The sequence below is a fragment of the Anser cygnoides genome, chromosome 29 (assembly GCF_040182565.1).
Source record: "Anser cygnoides isolate HZ-2024a breed goose chromosome 29, Taihu_goose_T2T_genome, whole genome shotgun sequence".
In the NCBI taxonomy this organism is placed as follows: Eukaryota; Metazoa; Chordata; class Aves; order Anseriformes; family Anatidae; genus Anser; species Anser cygnoides.
The window spans coordinates 2,393,044-2,411,683 of NC_089901.1; the positions used below are offsets into that span (position 1 = coordinate 2,393,044).

General features: G+C 64.5%; 1 protein-coding gene across 1 annotated transcript in view; it reads right to left on the reverse strand.

The window, feature by feature from the left end:
• LOC106029327 (IQ motif and SEC7 domain-containing protein 1-like) overlaps positions 1–18,090 on the reverse strand; it is a 29,418-nt gene extending 11,328 nt beyond the window's left edge. The window contains 8 exon segments of the mRNA XM_066984588.1: positions 1,330–1,524; positions 1,526–1,607; positions 10,770–10,799; positions 11,044–11,119; positions 11,122–11,896; positions 11,898–12,130; positions 15,061–15,353; positions 18,005–18,090. Coding sequence (XP_066840689.1) covers positions 1,330–1,524; positions 1,526–1,607; positions 10,770–10,799; positions 11,044–11,119; positions 11,122–11,896; positions 11,898–12,130; positions 15,061–15,353; positions 18,005–18,090 — 1,770 coding nt within the window.
• Positions 18,091–18,640: the final 550 nt, after the last annotated feature.

The following is an 18,640-nucleotide window of genomic DNA, read 5'->3' on the forward strand; positions in this document are numbered from 1 at the left end:
GGAGGAGATGGGGTTGGGGAGATGGGGATGTGGTCATGAAAGGGGATATGGGGTTGTGGTTGGGTATATGGGGTCATGGAAGGAGGTATGGGATCATGGAAGGGGGTATGGGGTTGTGGAAGGGGTATGGGGTCGTGGTTGGATATATGGGGTCATGGAAGAGGATATGGGGTCATGGGAGAGATGGGAAGGAGGAGATGGGGGTATGGGGTCGTGGTTGGGTATATGGGGGCATGGAACGGGATATGGGGTCGTGGTTGGGGATATGGGGTCGTGGTTGGGGATATGGGGTCGTGGTTGGGGGGAATACGGGGTAGTGGGCGAGATGGGGAGGAGGAGATGGGGGTATGGGATTGTGGTTGGGTATATGGGGTCATGGTTGGGTATATGGGGTTGTGGTTGGGGATATGGGGTTGTGGTTGGGGATATGGGGATATGGGGTCGTGGTTGGGGATATGGGGTCGTGGTTGGGGAGATAAGATCACGGAGGGGGAGATGGGGCCATGGAGGGGGAGATGGGGTCAGGGAGACGGGGATGGGGGCGTGGAGAGAGAGATGGGGTCATGTAGGGGGAGATTGGGGTGAGGGCGTGGATGGGGACGTGGACGGGGAGATGGATGAGGACATGGGGTCATGGATGGGGTCATGGGTTTGGGGAGAGGGACACGGGAATGGGGCCACGGACAAGGGGAGGCAGACCACGTGGGGCTGGGGACTACCATATGGGGACGGGGACCACCATATGGGGCCAGTGACCATCGTATGGGGCTGGGGACCACCACATGGGTTTGGGGACCACCTTACGGGGCTAGGGACCATGATACGGGGCTGGGGACCATCATATGGGGTTGGGGACCACTTCATGGGGCCAGGGACCATCATATGGGGCTGGGGACCACCACATGGGACTACTGACCATTATATGGGGCTGGGGACCACCACATGGGACTACTGACCATTATATGGGGCTGGGGACCACCACATGGGGCTGGTGACCATCATACGGGGCTGGGGACCACCATATGGGGCTGAGGACTACCATATGGGGACAGGGACCACCACATGGGGCTTGGGACCATAATATGGGGCTGGGGACCACCACATGGGTTTCGGGGCCATAATACGGGGTTGGGGACCATCATACGGGGCTGGGGACCACCGTATGGGGACAGTGACCACCATATGGGGACGGGGACCATCGTACAGGGCTGGTGACCATCCCATACGGCTGGTGACCACCAAACACGGCTGGTGACCACCACGTGGGGCCGGTGACCCCCGCACGGGCCCGGTGACCCCCCCGTGGGATTGGGGGGGTGCCCCCGGTACCTTCTTGTCCTGCAGGTCGGTGGAGAGCTCGTAGCTGTCGCTCAGAGCCTTCGGCCTCTTGCTCTCCTCCTCCTCCTCCTGCTTGCGCAGGGCCACGCTGGCGGGCTGGGGGGGCAGCCGGGACCAGGCCAAACCCGGGGAGCCCCCCCCGGGCCCCCCCCCGACCCCCCCAGGTCCTTGGGGGGGCCGGTTGGGGCAGGCCGCGGTACGGGGGGGGCCGCCCGGGGCTGTCGGGGAGCGGCCCCCCGCCCTCGCTGCCCGGCGCCTCGCCGTCCACGCTGCGGGGACATCCTGGGGTCACCCCCCCCGCAGGGACCCCCCCGAGTCCCCCACCCCGAGACCCAAACGTCCCCGACGCCCCCATACCCGAAACTTCCCCAGGATCCCCCCCCCCCAAAGTGCCCCAACACTACCCCGAAGGTGCCTTGGGGCAGCCCTATAGGGGCTGTGGGGACACGGGGACACGGGGACACGGGGACAGGGGGACAGGGGGACAGGGGGACAGGGGGATGTGGGGATATGGGGATATGGGGATATGGGAACATGGGGATGTGGGGACATGGGGACATGGGGATATGGGGACACGTGGACATGGGGACATGGGGACATGGGGACATGGGGACATGGGGACACGGGGACATGGGGACACGGGGACATGGGGACATGGGGACATGGGGACATGGGGACATGGGGACACGTGGTCACGGGGATATGGGGACATGGGGATATGGGGACATGGGGACACGGGGACATGGGGACATGGGGACACGTGGTCACGGGGATATGGGGACATGGGGATATGGGGACATGGGGACATGGGGACACATGGACATGGGGATATGGGGACATGGGGACATGGGGACATGGGGACATGGGGACACGTGGACATGGGGACACGGGGACATGGGGACACGGGGACATGGGGACATGGGGACACATGGACATGGGGACATGGGGACATGGGGACACATGGACATGGGGACACGTGGTCACGGGGATATGGGGACATGGGGATATGGGGACATGGGGACATGGGGACACGGGGACATGGGGACATGGGGACATGGGGACATGGGGACACGTGGTCACGGGGATATGGGGACATGGGGATATGGGGATGTGGGGACATGGGGACATGGGGACACGGGGACACGGGGACATGGGGATATGGGGACATGGGGATATGGGGACATGGGGATATGGGGATGTGGGGACACGGGGACATGGGGACACGGGGACACATGGTCACGGGGATATGGGGACATGGGGATATGGGGACATGGGGACATGGGGACACGTGGACATGGGGACACGGGGACATGGGGATATGGGGATATGGGGACATGGGGATATGGGGACATGGGGACACGGGGACACGGGGACACGGGGACACGTGGTCACGGGGATATGGGGACATGGGGATATGGGGACATGGGGACATGGGGACACGTGGACATGGGGACACGGGGACATGGGGACACGGGGACATGGGGACACGGGGACACATGGACATGGGGACACGTGGTCACGGGGATATGGGGACATGGGGATATGGGGACATGGGGACATGGGGACACATGGTCACGGGGATATGGGGACATGGGGACATGGGGACATGGGGACATGGGGACATGGGGACATGGGGACACGTGGACATGGGGACACGGGGACATGGGGACACGGGGACATGGGGACACGGGGACATGGGGACATGGGGACACATGGACATGGGGACACGGGGACATGGGGACACGGGGACATGGGGACATGGGGACACATGGACATGGGGACACGTGGTCACGGGGATATGGGGACATGGGGATATGGGGACATGGGGATATTGGGACATGGGGACACGTGGACATGGGGACACGGGGACATGGGGACATGGGGACACATGGACATGGGGACACGTGGTCACGGGGACACGGGGACATGGAGATGTGGGGACATGGGGACATGGGGACACGGAGATGTGGGGACATGGGGACAGTTGGGCGTGGGGACATGGGGATATGGGGACACACAGACATGGGGACACACGGACATGGGGATGTGGGGACATGGGGACAGGGGGATATGGGGACAGTTGGGCATGGGGACATGGGGATATGGGGACACACGGATGTGGGGATACGGGGACATGGGGACATGGGGATGTGGGGACATGGGGACACGTGGGCATGGGGACAGTTGGGTGTGGGGACATGGGGATATGGGGACACATGGACTTGGGGACATGGAGATGTGGGGACATGGGGACGTGGGGACACACGGACATGGGGACATTGGGATGTGGGGACACATGGGCATGGGGACAGTTGGGCATGGGGACCTGGGGATATGGGGACACACAGACATGGGGACATGGGGACATGAGGATGTGGGGACATGGACATGGGGACATGGGGGGACACAGACATGGGGACACAGACGTGGGGGCACGGGGACATGGGGGGACACACGGACAGGAGGACACGTGGGCATGGCGACATGGGGACACACGGACATGGGGATGTGGGGACAGGGGGACACACGGACATGGGGACAGGGGGACACACGGACGGGGGACATGGGGACACACGGACGGGGGACATGGGGACATGGGGACAGGGGGACACACGGACAGGGGGACACACGGACAGGGGGACACACGGACATGGGGACACCGCCATGGGAACATGGACGCGGGGACGCAGCCATGGGGACAGACGGACATGGGGGTGGGGGGGGGGACACACAGCCACGGGGGGGGGGGGGGTCACAGCCATGGGGCCACAGGGACACGGGGAGGGGACACACGGCCACAAGCAGCCCCCCCCGCGCCCCCCCCCGCCCCGATTCGTTCCCCCCAGGCCCAGACGTGCGAGGAGGGGGGGGGGGGGTGAAGGCCAGGCCCCCCCGGGGGAAAACTGGGGGGGGGGGGGGGGGAGAAAATTTGGGGGGGGGGAAGGAGAAATTTGGGGGGGGGGAGAAGTTGGGGGGGGGAGTTGGGGGGGAGGAAATTGGGGGGGGAGGAAATTGGGGGGGGGAGGAAATTGGGGGGGGGAGGAAATTGGGGGGGGGAGGAAATTGGGGGGGGAGGAAATTGGGGGGGAGGAAATTGGGGGGGGGGGAAATAAACCGGGGGGGGGGGGTTGGGGGATGCAGGGGGGGGGGGGGGGGGAGGAGATTGGGGGGTCGTGAGGGATTGGGGGGGGTCGTGAGGATTTGGGGGGGTCGTGAGGGATTGGGGGGGGTCTTAAGGATTTCGGGGGGGGGGTCGTGAGGATTTAGGAGGGGGGGGCGCGGGGGGGCCCCGACTCACCCGTGCAGCAGGCGCTGCCGGAGCGGCCCCCGCCGCCGGTCGGCGGTGCATTGCAGGCACCACATTTATTATTTTTTTTTGGGGGGGGGGGGATTTTAATTTTTTTGGGGTGGGGGGGGGATTATTTTTTGGGGGGGGGGTCCCAGCTCTCCTCCCGCCGCACCCGGCCCGGCTGGCGGCGGGGGGGGGGGGGGGAGGGGAGGAGCCGGCGGCGGGGGGGGGGGGGGCATAAAAATAAAGGGGGGGGGCGGCATAAAAAGGGGGGGGGGCAAAAGGGGAGGGCACAAGGGGGGGGGCACGAAAGGGGGGGGGTAAAAAGGGGGGGGGAAAAGGGGGGGGGAAAAGGGGGGGAAAAAGGGGGGGGATAAAGGGGGGGGAAAAAGGGGGGGGCACAAATTGGGGGGGTGCTTTTGGGGGGGGCGCAAGCCGCTTTCAATTGGGGGGGGGTTGGAAATCGCTGCCCCCCCCCCCCCTCCTATCGAGGGGGGTCCCCTGTTATGGGGGGGGGGGGCACGGGGAGCTGGGGCGCATGCGCGGGGCGCCCCCCCCCCCCGGTCCCCTCCCTCCCCCGCCCCGCGGGGTGGCGGTCGCCATGGAGACGGGGGGGCGGGGCCGGCGGGTTGCCGGGGGGGGGGAGGGGGGGGTCCCCGGCTGGAGCCCCCGCCCCCCCCCCCCCCATCCCCCCAAAAATAGCCCGGAGGAGGCGTCGCCATGGAAACCGCCCCCAAACAGCCCCCCCCCCCCCCCAAAATGGTAGGGGGGGGGGGTGTCCCCAGGGGCCTCCTATAGGGCCCCGCGGGGCTGTAAGGGGTCCTATAGGGCCCCCTGGGAGCTTGGGCGGCCCCTGTGGGTCCCTGGGGACCCGTCAGGGCCCCTATAGGGCCCCTATAGGGTACCTGCAGGTCTATAGGGACCCACACGGCCCCTATAGCTCTATAGGGACCAACACGGCCCCTATAGATCCATAAGGACCCACACAGCTCCTATAGATTTATAAGGACCCACACAGCCCCTATAGGTCTATAGGGACCCACACAGCTCCTATAGGTCTATAGGGACCCACGCAGCCCCTATAGGTCTATAGGGATCCACACAGCCCCTATAGATCTATAAGGACCCACACAGCTCCTATAGATTTATAAGGACCCACACAGCCCCTATAGGTCTATAGGGACCAACACAGCCCCTATAGATCTATAAGGACCCACACAGCTCCTATAGATTTATAAGGACCCACACAGCTCCTATAGATTTATAAGGACCCACACAGCCCCTATAGGTCTGTAGGGACCAACACAGCCCCTATAGATCCATAAGGACCCACACAGCTCCTATAGATTTATAAGGACCCACACGGCCCCTATAGGTCTATAGGGACCAACACAGCTCCTATAGATTTATAAGGACCCACACGGCCCCTATAGGTCTATAGGGACCAACACAGCCCCTATAGATCTATAAGGACCCACACAGCTCCTATAGATTTATAAGGACCCACACAGCCCCTATAGGTCTATAGGGACCAACACAGCCCCTATAGATCTATAAGGACCCACACAACTCCTATAGATTTATAAGGACCCACACGGCCCCTATAGGTCTATAGGGATCCACACAGCCCCTATAGATCTATAAGGACCCACACAGCTCCTATAGATTTATAAGGACCCCCACAGCCCCTATAGGTCTATAGGGACCAACACAGCCCCTATAGGTCTATAAGGACCCACACAGCTCCTATAAATTTATAAGGACCCCCACAGCCCCTATAGGTCTATAGGGACCAACACAGCCCCTATAGGTCTATAAGGACCCACACAGCTCCTATAGATTTATAAGGACCCCCACAGCCCCTATAGGTCTATAGGGACCAACACAGCCCCTATAGGTCTATAAGGACCCACACAGCTCCTATAAATTTATAAGGACCCACACAGCCCCTATAGGTCTATAGGGGCCAACACAGCCCCTATAGGTCTATAAGGACCCACACAGCTCCTATAGATTTATAAGGACCCACACAGCCCCTATAGGTCTATAGGGACCCACACAGCTCCTATAGGTCTATAGGGACCCACGCAGCCCCTATAGGTCTATAGGGATCCACACAGCCCCTATAGATCTATAAGGACCCACACAGCTCCTATAGATTTATAAGGACCCCCACAGCCCCTATAGGTCTATAGGGACCAACACAGCCCCTATAGGTCTATAAGGACCCACACAGCTCCTATAGGTCTATAGGGACCCACACAGCCCCTATAGGTCTATAAGGACCCACACAGCCCCTATAGATCTGTAAGGACCCCCACAGCCCCTATAGGTCTATAGGGATCCACACAGCCCCTATAGGTCTATAGGGATCCACGCAGCCCCCATAGGTCCCCAGGGATCTATAAGGGGTCCCTATAAGCCCCGAGAGCCTGTATGGTCCCTGTAGGTCCCCAGGGATCTCTGGGGGACCCTCGAGGCCCCTGTGGTCCATATGGTCACTGGGGACCCATACAGCCCCTATAGCTCTAGGGGGATCCATATGGTCCTAAAAGGTCTATGGAGATCCACGTGGCCCCTATAGGTTCCTGGGGGTCTTTAAGGACCCCTTGTAGGTCCCCCGGGTCCATGTAACCCCTCTAGGTCGGTCCCTATAGCACCCAGACACGTGACAACGCCCAGGGAGCCCCTACGCTGTGCAGCCCACGGAGCACTAAAGGGCCCTATACCACCCTGGGGGGCTCTTTGGGGCCCATATAGCCCCTCGCGGTCCCTCCACTGCCCCTATACCACCTTATAGGGCTCTATGGGGCCCCTATAGCCCCTTACGGCCCTTCCACTGCCCCTATAGCACCCCGTGGGGCTCTATCGGGTCCATATAGCACCTATAGCGCCCTGGGGGGGGGGCAGCACCTATGGGATGGGGGGGCACGGACGGACGGACACGGGGACGGACACGGGTCGCTGTCCCTATAGAAGGGGGGGGGGAAGGGGAGAGAAAAGATATGGGGGAGGGGTCACCAGAGGTCACGGGGGGGGCTTGGGGTCACGGGGGGGGCTTGGGGTTAAGGGGGGGGGGCTTGGGGTTTAGGTGGGGGGGGGGGGGACGCAAGGGGACACGGGGTGGGGGGGGGGGGCATAAAGGGGAGGGGATCCCATAGGGCTGCGGGATCCGGTGGATCCCAAAGGATCAGAGGAGGGAGGGGAAGCCGGGGGGGGGGGGGGGGGCAGGATCTGCCCCACGGCGTCACCGGCGGGTCCATGCCCCCCCCCCCCCCCCCCACGTCCCCCCGTGTCCCCCCCCCCCCCCGGTGTCCCCACTCACATCTCGCCCTCCATGCTGGCTCGGGGGGGGGCCACAAACTCCTGCCCCCCCCCCCTCCCAACCCCACCCCGCCCTTCCTTCCCCCCCCCACCCCGCCCATGTCCCCCCCCCGCCCCGGCCGGACGCGCGGACACAGGCCGGACGGACGCACGGACGTCCTGCACGGGGCGGGACGGGGGGGGGCCCTGGCACGAGGAGGCCCACGTGCGCCCGCGGGTGGGGGGGCACGCACGGCCGGCAGCTCGTCACGCAGCCTTGCACGGCGTTGCACGCCATTGCACAACCTTGCACAAGCTTGCACGGCGTTTCACACCATTGCACAACCTTGCACGTTATTGCACATCCTTGCACCACGCTGCGCAACCTTGCATGGTGTTTCACACCATTGCACAACCTTGCACCACATCGCACAACCTTGCATGGTGTTGCACACCATTGCACAACCCCGCACGGCATTGCACACTGTTGCAGGGCTTTGCACAACCTTGCGGGACATTGCACAACCTTGCATGGTGTTGCACACCATTGCACAGCTTTGCACAGTGTTGCATGGCCTTTAACAGCATTGCACAACCTTGCACCATAGCGCACAACCTTGCGCGGTGTTGCACCACCATTGCACAGCCTTGCACGGCATTGCACATCCTTGCGCCACGCTGCGCAACCTTGCACAGCGTTGCACGCCATTGCACATCCTTGCACCACATCGCACACGCTTGCATGGTGTTTCACGCCATTGCACAACTTTGCACGGCATTGCACATCCTTGCACCATGTTGCACAACCTTGCACAACCTTGCACACCATTGCACATCCTTGCACCACGTCGCACAACCTTGCATGGTGTTTCACACCATTGCACAACCCCGCACGGCATTGCACACTGTTGCAGGGATTTGCACAACCTTGCGGGACATTGCACAACCTTGCATGGCGTTGCACACCATTGCACAGCTTTGCACAGTGTTGCACGGCCTTTAACAGCATTGCACAACCTCGTACCACGTCACACAACTTTGCACAGTGTTGCACACCATTGCGCAGCCTTGAATGGCATTGCACAACCTTGCACGGCTTTGCAGTGTTGCATGCCACCGCATGACGTTGCACGACTTTGCACAACCTTGCAGCATAGCGCACAACCTTGCACGGTGTTGCGCACCATTGCACGGCATTGCACGGCATTGCACAACCCCACACGGTGTTGCACAGCGCCGTGCAGCGTTGCACGCAGTTGCGTGACATTGCACGGCTTCGCGCAACCTTGCACACCATTGCACAACCTTGCACACCACTGCACAACCATGCGCGATGTTGCACGGCTTCGCACGGTGTTGCACGCCATTGCACAACCTTGCAGGGTGTTGCACGGCTTTGCGTGTTGCACGCCATTGTGCTTTCACAGCATTGCACATTGCAGGGTGTTGCGGCTTTGCACAGTGTTGCATGCCATTGCACAACCTTGCAGGGTGTTGCAACGGCTTGCACGCCATTGCACAACCTTGCAGGGTGTTGCACGCTTTGCACAGTGTGCACGCCATTGCACGGCGTTGCACAACCTTGCACACCATTGCACATTTCACAACCATGCATGTTGCACAGCACGCCGTTGCACAACCTTGGGGTGTTGCACGGCTTTGCACGGTGTTGCACGCCATTGCACGGCGTTGCAACCTTGCAGGGTGTTGCACGGCTTTGCTTTGCGCATGGTGTTGCACGGCTTCATTGCACGCCATTGCACAACCTTGCAGGGTGTTGCACGGCTTCGCACGGTGTTGCACGCCATTGCACGGCGTTGCACACCTTGCAGGGTGTTGCACGGCTTTGCACAGTGTTGCATGCCATTGCACGGCGTTGCACAACCTTGCAGGGTGTTGCACGGCTTCGCATGTTGCACATTGCACGGCTTTGCAGCAGGGTGTTGCACGGCTTTGCACGGTGTTGCATGCCATTGCACGGCTTTGCACAAACTTGCAGGGTGTTGCACGGCTTCACACGGTGTTGCACGCCATTGCACCTTGCACACCATTGCACAACCTTGCACACCACTGCACAAACCATGCGCGATGTTGCACGGCTTTGCACAGTGTTGCACGCCATTGCACAACCTTGCAGGGTGTTGCACAGCTTTGCAAGGTGTTGCACGCCATTGCACGGCGTTGCACAACCTTGCAGGGTGTTGGCACGGCTTCGCACCGTGTTGCACGCCATTGCACGGCGTTTGCACAACCCTGCACACCGTTGCATTGCCCAACCTTGCACGCCATTGCACAGCCTTGCACGGTGTTGCCCGGCTTTGCACAGCGCTGCACGCCGTCGCACAACCGTTGCACAACCGTTTGCACAAACCGTTGCACAACCGTTGCACGCCATTGCACATCCCTGGGGGGGGCTCCCAGTTCCAAGGGGGGGAACACTCCGGTTGCCATGGCGATGCCCCCCCGCTGTCACGCCTCCCCCGGCGCTGTCATCGCTGTCACCGCCGCCCGCGCCGTCGCGTGGCAACGGCCCCGCGTGCGCCCGGCACCCCGGCAACGTGCCCCCCCCCCCCAAGTGACAACCCCCCCCTCCGCGTCGCGATAGGACGGGCCCGTCGCGACGTGTCGGCCCTATCGCGATACGCCGGCCCTGTCGCGACACGCCGTGTCCGTCGCGATCGGGCAGCTCCGTCGCGATATTCACCCCCCCCCGCACCCCACGGAGCAGCCCCAGGGGGGTTAGGGGGGGGCAACCCCAGGGTGAACCCGGGTATCGGGTGGGGGGGGGGGGCGAGGGATTTTGGGGGGATTTGGGGGGATTTGGGGGGGCGGCACTGACCTCACCGTCCTCGAGCTGTCCCGGTCCGACCTGGGGGGGGGAGAGGGGGGTCAGAGAGCAGCTCCCCCCCCCCCCCCCCCCCAAAAAAAAAAATCCCCCCCCACCGCAAACCGGGCACGGGGCCAGGCTGGGCAGACGGGGCGGCCGCGGGGGGGCCGTGACGCGCGTCCCCCCTCCCGCAGCTCCCGCAGCTGCTCTCCCACGCCATACTGGGGGGGGGGGGCATAAAGGGCGGGGGTCACGATATAAAAAGGGGGGGGGCACCGGTCCTTACTTGCGCTGCAGCGTGGTGGCGGGGCTGGTGCTGGCGCTGGTGCTGTGGCCGCCCCCCGGGGCTGGAGCTGCGGCTCAGGGCCCCCCCCCCAGTCCCGCTCCCAGTCGCGGGGGGGGCCCCGCCGCAGCGCTCCCGGGGGCAGGGGGGCGAAGGGCCCCTCCCGGTCCGTACGGGGCTGGTAGGGCCCCTCGCGGCCGCGGTAGGGCAGCTCCCGGTCCATGTGGGCGGCGTAGGGGACGTCCCGGTCCGTACGGGGCTGGTAGTGCCCGTCCCGGTCCATATGGGACGCGTAGGGGACGTCCCGGTCCGTACGGCCGGCGTACGGTAGCTCCCGGTCCGTACGGGATTGGTAGTGCCCATCCCGCTCCATATGGGGCTGGTACTGGAGGTCCCGCTCCAAGCAGCCGTGGTACTGCGCCTCCCGGTCCATACGGGTCTGGTACTGCGCCTCCCGGTCCATATGGGGCTGGTATTGCCCGTCCCGGTCCATATGGGGCTGGTATTGCCCGTCCCGGTCCGCACGAGGTTGATACTGCGCCTCCCGCTCCATATGGGGCTGGTATGGTGCATCCCGGTCCGTACGCGGCTGGTATTGCCCATCCCGGTCCAGATGGGTCTGGTACTGCGCCTCCCGGTCCATATGGGGCTGGTATTGCCCGTCCCGCTCCGTACGGCCCTGGTAGGGTCGGTCCCGCTCCTTACGGCTCTGGTAGGGCCGCTCGTGCTCAGCGCGGCTGCTGTAGGGTCCCTCCCGGTCCGTCAACACCTCGTATGGCCCCTCGCGGTCCAAATGTGTGGGGTAGGGCCGGTCCCGGTCCGTACGCCCCCCATATTGCCCGTCACGGTCCAGATGCTCCAAGTATTGCCCGTCGCGGTCCAGATGCTCCGGGTACTGCCCGTCGCGGTCCATACGGCCCCCGTACTGCCCGTCGCGGTCTAGGTGGCCCTGGTAGGGCAGGTCCCGGTCCGTATGGGGCGGGTATTGACCGTCGTGGTCGGGATAGGGCAGGTCGGGCTCGGCGCAGGGCGGGTACGGCCCCTCGGGGTCCAGGTGGTTCTGGTACTGCCCCTCCGGGTCCGCGTGCGCCTGGGGTGGGGCGGAAATGGGTGGTTGGCACCGGGGCCCTATAGGCTATATGGCCCCGGGACCCCTGAGCTGGTTTGTATGGCCCTGGAACCCCCCAGACCTGGTTTATACGGCCCGAGGAACACCCAGACCTGATTTATATGGTCCGAGGGACCCCCAGTGTGCCCCATATGGTCCTGGGACCCACCCGGGCCTGATCTATATGGCCCTGGGACCACCCCCTACGTGTCCCATGTGGCCCTATGACCCTCCCGACCTGCTCTATATGGCCCTGTGGCCTCTTACACACCCCATACAGCCCTAGGACCCTCCTGACCTCTTCTATATGGCCCTGGGACCCCTCAGCATGCCCCATATGGCCCCAAGACCCCTCAGACCTGCTCTGTAAGGCCCAGGAACCCCCCCAACCTGCCTGCCCCGGTCCGTAGCCCCCCCAGCACCCCTGACCCAGCCCATATGGCCCCAATAAAGGGGTCTCTGGTCCATACTCCCCCATAACCCTCTCCCCCCCCCCCCCACTCCCCTTATAACCCCATAACCCCCCCATAATCCCCATACCCCTCATAATCCCCCATACCCCTTCAGAACCCCCCAACAGCACCCTATAAGCCCCCCTACCCACCCCGTAACTCCCCCATAACCCCCCAACCCCCCCATGCCCCCCCTATACCGCCCATACTCCCCCATAACCCCCTAAAACCCCTCCCCGTAATCCCCCCAAACCCCCCATAACCCCCTATAACCGCCCCTAACACCATAAGCCCCCCATACCCCCCCGTAACCCTCTATACCCCCCATAACTCTCCTATAACCCCTCTACCCGCCCCTATAACCCCCATAACCCCCTCTACCTGCCCCTATAACCCCCCATAGCCCCCTATAACCCCCATAACCCCCTCTACCTGCCCCTATAACCCCCCCCATAGCCCCCTATAACCCCCATAACCCCCTCTACCCGCCCCTATAACCCCCCATAGCCCCCTATAACCCCCATAACCCCCTCTACCCGCCCCTATAACCCCCCTGACCCCCCTATACCCCACCATAACCCCCTATAGCCCCCCTAAACCCCCCTCATACCCCCCATGACCCCCTATACCCCCCAAATACCCCCCATGACCCCCTATAACACCTCCCAATACCCCCCATAACCCCCTCATAACCCCCTATATCCCCCAATTCCCCCCGTAACCCCCTATATCCCCCCTAAACCCCCTCATACCCACCCCATAACCCCCCAATACCCCCTTATAACCCCCTATAACGCCCCCAACCCCCCTCATAGCCCCCCATAACCCCCCATAACCCCCAATATCCCCCTATAACTCCTCTACCCACCCCTATAACCCCCATAACCCCCTATAACCCCCTTATTCCCCCCATAACCCCCCCTTGTCCCCCCAACCCCCCCATAACCCCCCATAACCCTCCCCATATCCCCCCAACCCCCCCCACCCCTCCCTTATACCCCCCCCAACCCCCTCATACCCCCCCCAACCCTCCCCAAACCCCCTTGTCCCCCCCCAAACTCCCCCTTAACCCCCACAACCCCCCATAACCTCCCCCAAACCCCCCAAACCTCCCCATAACCCCCCCATAACCCCCCTTATCCCCCCCAACCCCCCCCCCCCCATAACCCCCCTTACTCCCCACAACCCCTCCATAACCCCCTTTACCCCCCATAGCCCCCCAACCGCCCCCATAACCCCTCTTATCTGCCCCCAAACCCCCTCCAACCCCCCCATAACCCCCCATAACCCCCTTATCCCCCCCCATACCCCCCCAACCCCCCATAACCCCCTCCAACACCTCCATAACCCCCATAACCCCTGTAACCCCCCTTATCCCCCCCATAACCCCCTCCAACCCCCTATAACCCCCCATAACCCCCTGTAGCCCCCCTTATCCCCCCCCCCATACCCCCCCCACCCCCCATAACTCCCCCTTACCCCCCCATAACCCCTCTTTCCCCCCATAACCCCCCATAACCCCCCCCCCCCCCCATAACCCCCTCTTATTCCCCCCCCATAACCCCCCCCATAACCCCCCCATAACCCCCCTTACCCCCCCATAACCCCTCCATAACCCCCCTTACCCCCCCATAACCCCCTCTTATCCCCCCCATAACCCCCCTATAACCCCCCCATAACCCCCCCTTACCCCCCATAACCCCCCTTACCCCCCATAACCCCCTCCAACCCCCTTTATCCCCCCAACCCCTCCATAACCCCCCTTACCCCTCCCAACCCCCCTATAACCCCCCCAACCCCTCCATAACCCCCTCATAAGCCCCCCATAACCCCCTTACCCCCCTATAACCCCCCCATAACCCCCCCCATAACCCCTCCATAACCCCCCTTACCCCTCCATAACCCCCTTATCCCCCCAAACCCCCCTTACCCCCCTTACCCCCCCATAACCCCCCCTTACCCCCCGTTACCCCCCCATAACCCCCCCATAACCCCCCATAACCCCCCTGTAGCCCCCCTTATCCCCCCTTACCCCCCAACCCCCTCTTTATCCCCCCACCCCCCAACCCCCCCCCAACCCCTCCATAACCCCCTCATAAGCCCCCCATAACCCCCTTACCCCCTATAACCCCCCCATAACCCCTCCATAACCCCCATAACCCCCCCCCATAACCCCCATAACCCCCCAACCCCTTACCCCCAACCCCTCTTATTCCCCCCATAACCCCCCTTACCCCCCCCCATAACCCCCCTTATCCCCCCCAACCCCCCTTACCCCCCCCCCCATAACCCCCCTTATCTCCCCCCCAACCCCCCCTTACCCCCCCATAACCCCCCAAACCCCCCATAACCCCCCCACCAACCCCCCATAACCCCCTTACCCCCCCCAAACCCCCCCCTTACCCCCCCCAACACCCCCCCCCTTACCCCCCCAACACCCCCCCCCTTACCCCCCCGAACCTGGTGCCGGGCAGCAGCAGCAGCCGCAGCAGCAGCGGCAGCGCTGGGGCGCCCCCCCCCCGGCCCCGCCGGCCCCGCCGGCCCCCCCCCGCTGCCGCAGGTGCCGGTTCTCCCTGGCCAGGCGCTGGAGCTGCCCCTCGAGCTGGGCGATGCGGCGGCGCTGCGAGGCCAGGAGGTGCCGCTGGGTCGCGATGATGCGGTTGAGCTCCAGCAGGTACTCCACGGCCCGGTCCGGCGGCTCCGGCGGCCCCGCCGCCGGGGGGGGGCGGGGGGGCGCCGCCGGCACCCGAGCCCTCCATCGGGGGGGGGGGGGGGGGGTGAAAAGGGGGGTGAAAGGGGGAAGGGGGGGTAGGGGGGGAAGGGGAGGGGGAAGGGGGAAGGGGGGGTTGGGGGGGGTTAGGGGGGTTTAAGAGGGGGGTTGGGGGGGGTTGGGGGGTGAAGGAGGGGGTTAGAGGGGTTTGGGGGGGTTTGGGGGTTTGGGGGGGGGTTGGGGGGGTTTAAGAGGGGGGTTGGGGGGTTTGGGGGGGTTTAGGGGGAGTTTGGGGGGTGAAGGGGGGGGTTAGGGGGGTTTGGGGGGTTTGGGGGGTTTAGGTGGGTTTAGGGGGGTTGGGGGGGTTTGGGGGGGTGAAGGGGGGTGAAGGGGGGTTGGGGAGTGAAGGGAGGGGGTGAAGGGGGGTAAAAGGGGGGTTAGAGAGAGGTTTAGGGGGGTTTAGGGGGATAAAGGGGGGGTTGGGGGGTGAAGGGGGGGTTAGGGGGTGAAGGAGGGGGTTTGGGGGGTTTAGGGGGTAAAGGGGGGTTTAGGGGGGTTAAGGGGGAGTGAAGGGGGTGAAGGGGGGGTTAAGGGGGTTATAGGGGTGTTATGGGGGGGGTCAAGGGGGTTTGGGGGGTTATGGGGGTTATGGGGGGGTTATGGGGGTTATGGGGGGTTAGGGGGGTTTAAGGGGGGTTAGGGGGTTATAGGGGGGATTAGGGGGTTACAGGGGGGTTAAGAGGGTTATAGAGGGGTTATGGGGGGGTTGGGGGAGTTATTGGGGGGGATGAGGGGGATAAGGGGATGGGGGTTAGGGGTTACGGGGGGGTTAAGGGGGTTATGGAGGGGTTAGGGGGTTATAAGGGGGTTAGAGGGTTATGGGGGGCGTTGGGGGGTTCTAGGGGGTTCTAGGAAGGGTGAAGGGGTTATGGGGGGGTTAAGGGGGTTATAGGGGCGGATGGGGGGTTAAGGAGGTTTTAGGGGGGCTATGGGGGGTTTAAGGGGGTTGTGGGGGGTTTAAGGGGGTTGTGGGGGGGTTTAAGGGGGTTATGGGGGTAAAAGGGGTCGTAGGAGGGTTGGGGGGGTTGTGGGGACGTGCTGGGGGAATTTATGGGGGGGGTAGGGGGGCGATGAGGGGGATGGGGGGAAATGAGGGGTTACGAGGTGGTACGGGGGGTTACGGGGGGTTTAGGGGGTACGGGGGGTTATGGGGGGTACGGGGGGGGTTATGGGGGTGGAATGGGGGAGATGGGGGGGCCGGGAGGGGGGACAGGGGATCCGGGGGGTTATGAGGGAGGGAAGGAGGGGAGATGGGGGGGCTCTGGGGGCCGCGAGGGGGAAAGGGGGGGGCTTGGGGGCGGAATGGGGGGGTTCCGAGGGAATGGGGGGCTCCGGGGGGGGCTGAGGGGGAAAGAGGAGTCGGGGGCGTAAAGGGGGGCTCCGGGGGGGGGGGTTGGGGGGGGGGGGGTCCTCAGCGGGGTGGGGAGGGGGCGGAAAGGTGAGGGGGAGGGTGGGGGGGGGGGTCCCTAACGCGAGGGGGTGGGATGGGGGGGGGGGGGGAAAAAGGGGGGATAATGGGGATGGGGGGGGTCAGGGTGGGAATGGGGGTCCCGGATAGGAGGGGGAGCGGGATGGGGGTCCCTGGGGGGGGGGGGGCGGCCCCCACTCTGGGGGGGCTCCGGCAGCCCTAATGTGAAGTTGGGGGGGGGTCCCTGATTTATGGGGGGGGGGGGGGGAAGATGTCCGGGATGAGGGGGGGCCCTGGATGTGATGGCGGTGAGGGGGGCGGGGGCGGGAGGGGGGGGGAAAAGGGGGGGGGGGGGCCGGGGGGGGGCCCGATCCGGGCGCGGAGCTCGGAGGGAGGAGGCGAGCGGGGTGGGGGGGGGCGGGGGGGGGAGGGGCCTCGCCAGGCCCCCCCCTCGCGCAGCTCCACCCCCCCTCACCCCCCCCCTCCCTCCTTGGGGGGGGGGCACCCTTGTGTCCCCCCCCCCTCCTGGGGGGGGGGGGGCTCAAACACCCGACCCCCAGGGGACCCCAGCGGGGTGCCCCCCCCCCCGTAATTAAGAGCGGGGATTAATTAGCAATAAAACGAGGGGGGGAGGGAAGGGAGGGGGGGCAGTGTGTGTGCCCCCCCCCCCGTGTCCCCCCCCCCCCCCCCAGGAGCGATGCTGGAGGCAGGCGCCGCGTTGCCACGGCAACGGGGCACAAAATAACTCCGGCGCTGATTGGGGTTCGGCCGCCGCACGGGGAGGGGACCCCCGCCCCCCCGGCAACGTATGGACCCCATACGTCCCCCCCCCACCCCCCCCACCCCCCCCCCGGGTCACCCCCCTATAGCCCCTATAGCCCCCCCCCGTACAGGCCGTACAGCTCCCGTATCGCCCCGCGTAGGCCCCCTATAGCTCCCATACGGTCCTCGGGGGGGGGCCCTATGGATCCCATGCGCCCCCCGCCCCCCCCCCCCGGCTCCCATCAAGCCTCTGCGACCCCCTGGTGGCCCCCCATAGAAGAGCCATATAGCTCCTATAGGCCCCGTGTAGCGCCAGGGGTCCTGTATAGCAACGCCTATATAGCCCCAGGGGTCCTTATAGCCCCCATACCGCCCCCCCCGCAGCTCCAGGGGGTCCTTATAGCCCCCATACCGCCCCCCCGCAGCTCCAGGGGGTCCTTATAGCCCCCATACCGCCCTCCCACAGCTCCCTGGGGTCCATATAGCCCCCATACGCCCCCCGCAGCTCCAGGGGGTCCTTATAGCCCCCATACAGCTCCCTGGGGTCCATATAGCCCCCATACCGCCCCCACACAGCTCCCTGGGGTCCATATAGCCCCCATACCGCCCCCGCAGCTCCAGGGGATCCTTATAGCCCCTATACGGCCCCTGCACAGCTCCCTGGGGTCCATATAGCCCCCATACCTCCCCCCAGAGCCCCAGGGGGTCCTTATAGCCCCCATACCGCCCCCCGCAGCTCCCTGGGGTCCTTATAGCCCCCATACCGCCCCCCCGCAGCTCCCTGGGGTCCATATAGCCCCCATACAGCCCCCCCCCGCAGCTCCAGGGGGTCCTTATAGCCCCCATACCACCCTCCCACAGCTCCCTGGGGTCCATATAGCCCCCATACCGCCCCCCACAGCTCCAGGGGGTCCTTATAGCCCCCATACCGCCCCCCGCAGCTCCAGGGGGTCCTTATAGCCCCCATACAGCCCCCCGCAGCCCCAGGGGGTCCTTATAGCCCCCATACCACCCCCCACAGCTCCAGGGGGCCCTTATAGCCCCCTATACGGCCCCCGCACAGCTCCCTGGGGTCCATATAGCCCCCATACCGCCCCCCA